The sequence below is a fragment of the Ovis canadensis genome, chromosome 14, assembly GCF_042477335.2.
Source record: "Ovis canadensis isolate MfBH-ARS-UI-01 breed Bighorn chromosome 14, ARS-UI_OviCan_v2, whole genome shotgun sequence".
Lineage (NCBI taxonomy): Eukaryota > Metazoa > Chordata > Mammalia > Artiodactyla > Bovidae > Ovis > Ovis canadensis.
In genome coordinates, this window is record NC_091258.1 from 47,475,972 (window position 1) to 47,480,810 (window position 4,839).

A 4,839-nucleotide genomic window follows, 5' to 3' on the forward strand; every position below is an offset into this window, starting at 1 on the left:
CCCCCCCTCCCCCACCCCCAGCCATTATTCTCTGCCCTTCCTAGAACATCATCTTTATCTGAAGCCATTTATATACACTTACTCAAATTACTACCAAGAGGCTGGCTATCTGTCTGAAGCAGAAGTGTGGTCTGTGCCTTGAAACAGCAAAATACCCAGCAGAGAGGAGCATTAACCCAGGACAGCTAGCCTCAATATGTCCTGCAGACGAGGACTTTTTTTCTGCCCAAGTGTATCATCTACTCTTGCCCTGTCCCCATTGAATCTCTTCCTGTTTTCTTTGTAATAACTACTTTTCTAAGTTACCAGGGTTTGGAAGATTTCTGTGTTAATAATTCCTTCCTGCTACAGTTATCTGCTAACATACATAAACTATTCCAGAATAAAGACAACTTACCTTTTCCACAGTATACATCCATTCCAAATATAAGTTGCACCTCTTAAAGTCACAGTTCAGAAATGCTTCATTTCAAGAAATTATTACATGAATGAGCTACATCATCAGAAATGATTGCATAATTGGTCAGCTGATACATACAGATGTGTGGGAGTTTTTCTTTCCCAAAATTAAGTTTATCCTGCTCAAAGTTTTATTAATTGCACTTGGAGTAACACTATAAAGTTGTTTTATGGTGTAGACCACTCCACACTTATTAAAACTGAGCATTCTGACTTCTACTTTAAACCTTCCACATAAGACATACCCAGTCCTAACCAGATGAGTTCTCTCTCCAACTACCTTTCAACAAAAAACAAATAAGCCCTAATAAGGAATTAATGATTGGTGTGTCATACATTAAGAGACCCATTAGACATCATTGTTGACCAAATACAATATACATGTCATTTTACAATAGCAGTTTGACTTCCTAAAACTAATTTATTTAAACTAAACAAATATGTTTAAAAAAATGGAACTTTCAAAATCTTTAGGGAGCAGATTCACTCTGTTGGTGATCTTCATGTAACACTGATCTTTCTATTCTGTGTTTTCAGGATATTATTAACTCAGTGGTAGCAGCAGTATTTATGATAGTTGTATCTGTGTTGGCACTGATTCCAGAAACCACAATATATACAGTCCTTGGAGGGGTAAGTGGAGGTTCTTTCCAGTTTCTCCCTTCAGGTTTGATCAGAATTCAAATTTACTTGAAAAATAGATAGAGGAATAGAAAACTAGATTGTTTTCATCCTTGAGGCTCCTATCCCAGTACACAGTACCTAGTGGCTTAATGTTTTTGTGCATGAACACATGCCCTGATTAATGTGAAGGAATATGGTTTCACACTAAATTTGAAGTTAACTAAATAAAGAGGTTCCTCTGTATTTCTCACAGATATATAGGGTTCGACTAAATGGAGGACCTACAGTTTAGGAATGAGTTACAATACTAAGCTCTCAGAAACCTGATATCAAGCAAAAATAACAAATGGAGGATGAATTTCATAGCTATCCCTTTTCAAGAAAATGATACATCCCGCTTGTTAAGGAAAGACACACAGTTCTGAGCTCAATTATTTCTTGTCCAGATCCTGCTACAGATGGAATAAACATGTGTCATGTAAGGGAATGGGTGGTAGGAAGACTTGTAACAAAAGGATTATTTTGAACACTGCTTGAAGAAAAGCTAATCAGTTTAATTTGGAAGGCGAGCCAAAACAAACCGAGAGTCAAGTAATTTAGTTACAGTTTCATCTGATATTCTTCTGAGATTTCTTAGAGGGGGTTCAAAATCATGACTTTTCTAGGTTCCAATTTAGAGAAGTGAATTAGAAAGTTCTTCTTAAATAAATCTCCCTCCAACTTCCTTATCTTTTCTTAGTGTGGGCCACTTGGGAGAAGTGGACACATATGTCAGAATCCAGTCCATGCAGTCAGAGCTATGGTTTTTTTCAGTAGTCATGCATAGATGTGAGAATTGGACCATTAAGTAGGCTGAGTGCCAAAGAACTGATGCTTTCAAACTGTGGTGCTGGAGAAGACTCTCGAAAATCCCTTGGACTGCAAGGAGATCAAACCAGTCAATCCTAAAGGAAATCAACCCTGAATACTCATTGGAAGGACTGATACTGAAGCTGAATCTCCAATACTTTGGCCACCTGATGTGACAAGCCGTCTCACTAGAAAAGACCCTAATACTGGGAAAGATTGAAGGCAGGAGAGGAAAGTGATAACAAAGGATAAGATGGTTGGATGGCATCACCGACTCAATGGACATGAGTTTGAACAAACTCCAGGAGATGGTGAAGGACAGGGAAGCCTGGAGTGTTGCAGTCCATGGCGTTCCAAAGAGTCAGACACGACTTAATGACTAAACCACCACAAAGGCTTTTCCACTTCACTAGGCCCAAAGCAATTTGATGAGGGATGAGAATTACCCTAGAAATGAGATAGTGCCGTAACAGCAATTTCTCCTAGTTATCTTTAAAGATTATTTTATCCCTCAACTAGGGAGAAAGAAGGAGGAAGCACAGAATTTACTTTCATTTCCTCATTAATTCATTGATTCATTCTTTAAGTGTACTTTGGTAGGTGCTGACAAAGTATAGAGCCATAAACCACAAGTGGCTGAGCACTGGAAATGTGGTTGATCTGAACTGAGATGAGCTGTACATGTAAAATATACATTGGATTTCAAAGACTTACTACTCCCCTCAAAGAATGTAGAATATTTCACTTATAATTTTATTATATTATTGATATGTTGAAATTATATTATTTTGAATATATCAGGCTGCTGCTGCTAAGTCACATCAGTTGTGTTTGACTCTGTGCGACCCCATAGACAACAGCCCACCAGGCTCCTCTGTCCCTGGGATTCTCCAGGCAAGAATACTGGAGTGGGTTGCCATTTCCTTCTCCTATATCAGGCTAAATAAAGTATATTATTAAAATTAATTTCACTTGTGTTTTTTTTTTTTTTACTTTTTAGTGTGGAAATTAGAAATTTCCAGATCAATTATGTGGTTTACATTGGTAACTCGTATTTCTTTTGGATGTCCCCAGACTTGAATGTGACCCCTATCCTCAAGTTGCTTAAAGCCTAATACAGGAGACAAAAGTGCAAACAGCTGTATTTAAGTTGTTAGTGGAGTACTATGAAGCACAAGAAAAAGGAAGCAACTTCCTCTCTCTGGCAGGCTTCCCAGGTGGCTTAGTGATAAAGAATACACCTGCCAGTGCAGGAGACTCGAGTTCCATCCTTGGGTCAGGAAGATCCCCTGGAGAAGGAAATGGCAACTCATTCCATTATTCCTCCCTGGAAAATTCCATAGACAGAAGAGCCCAGTGGGTTACAGTCCATGGGGTCGCAAGAGTCAGCCGTGACATAGCAACTAAACAACAACAACAGGACCTCTCTCTGGAATCATAGTTTGCCAGGAATAAAGGGGAAGAAAGGCAGATGCTTACTGGTGGAGGAACCAGCAGCATGCTAGTAGCAGAGTCATGAAAGCATCTATAGTAAGTGTTGGGTTGGCCAAATGGTTGGTTCAGGTTTTCCTGTGACACCTTATGGAAGAACCCGAATGACTCTTTTGGGCAACCAAATACTTAGCGTGGTCAGAACCTAGGAAGCTGTGTTTGAGATTCAGGATGGGAAAGGGACAGAGTCTGAAGCCAGACCTCCTGGGCAGTTGGATGGAGCTGGTGATGGCACTGACATCCCTTTCTCCAGCCCGGGTGCCAGTTCTCAAATAGGCATCAGAGAACCTAAAGACCATGTTCCAGTTAATTCCTTTTACTCAGTTTTTCCTGAGGCTTATTTAGAATCTCACCCCTTATGTGGATGTGGCCCAGCCTTGGAGAGGTCACTTTGGATCATCTCATCACTCTAGTTCTCCAAAGTGCTTATCACAGCTTAAATCTTGAGCTGATGTTAACCCTGACATTTTCCTCTGGTACAGTTTGCAGTAGAAAAATGGAACAGTTGAACACTGGGTATAGAAATGTTGATTAGTAACTAAATCTTATCAGTAGGGCTTTAAACAGTAATATCGGGGAGCAAGAGATCCAGACAAGTATTTGCGTCAGAGCCCACACCACTTCAGTATTGGTTTCTGCTCACTTAAATGATCTTTCCCTTTGTCTAGGAAGGTACTGGTTAAACTTGAGAATGCAAATAAAATAATCTCTGAAATCTCTTCCCATTCTAGGATTAGATGACAGCATAGGGAACCCTAACAGGAGAGGAAGCTGGCAGGCAGACCACTTAGAAACCTGTGAGACCGTGGCCACAAGCAGTGACCCTGTGTCTTTGTTTCAGGTGTTTGGACTCGCGGCTTCGGTGTTCTCTATTGCTGATGGGGCACTTATTTACCGGAAACTGCTGCTTAATCCAGGCGGTCCTTATCAGAAAACTGATGCTCATGACAAACTATGAGTTTTGTAAGTTTATATTCTTTTTAGTCGATGCTAAGTATTAAACATATCTCTTTTTCTAACACATACTTTCTGCAGTTCTCATTTTGATCTCAATATGGGAGCTGGAAGAAGAGATTTAGGAACTGCGCCCAGCGCTCATTGGCACTGTAACTTCCAAGGAAGCGCTGGGAATCCGGATCCCTTTTCCTACTCCTGGGCCCAAGGGGTTGGGGGGCAGGAGGAAGAAAGAGAAAGCGCCCGGACAGCCCGAAATGGTCCCCAGAGCCCACTCCCCTCGGCTGGCTGGCAAGACGGAGGTGGCGGCATTGCGGGGATCTCGAGTTCCCCGGCGTCACATCCCGGTGGCTAAGAGGGTGCCTGGGGGGCTGGGTTTATCCGCGAGGAGCGACAGCTGCGTGCGCCCGCGAGGGAGAGGCGGGCCGCAGCCGTTGGGGCGAGACGCTAGTTCCCAGGGGA

At 41.7% G+C, this 4,839-nt stretch overlaps 2 protein-coding genes across 4 annotated transcripts in view; one reads left to right on the forward strand and one right to left on the reverse strand.

Annotated features, from left to right (window-relative positions):
- Positions 1–4,839, reverse strand: part of TK2 (thymidine kinase 2) — a 46,396-nt gene that overhangs the window by 41,320 nt on the left and 237 nt on the right. The window contains exon 2 of the mRNA XM_069550020.1: positions 398–462. Within this exon, the coding sequence (XP_069406121.1) occupies positions 398–419 (22 nt within the window). The 5' untranslated portion in view covers positions 420–462. The remainder of the gene's footprint in view (positions 1–397; positions 463–4,839) is intronic.
- Positions 1–4,839, forward strand: part of CKLF (chemokine like factor) — a 31,047-nt gene that overhangs the window by 15,715 nt on the left and 10,493 nt on the right. For 2 of the 3 annotated variants that reach the window (XM_069550025.1, XM_069550027.1), the window contains 2 exons: positions 997–1,092; positions 4,265–4,446. In XM_069550025.1, coding sequence (XP_069406126.1) covers positions 997–1,092; positions 4,265–4,381 — 213 coding nt within the window. In that variant the 3' untranslated portion in view covers positions 4,382–4,446. Of the gene's footprint in view, positions 1–996; positions 1,093–4,264; positions 4,447–4,839 lie in introns of those variants that run through there. The other variant, XM_069550026.1, reaches the window with a different exon arrangement.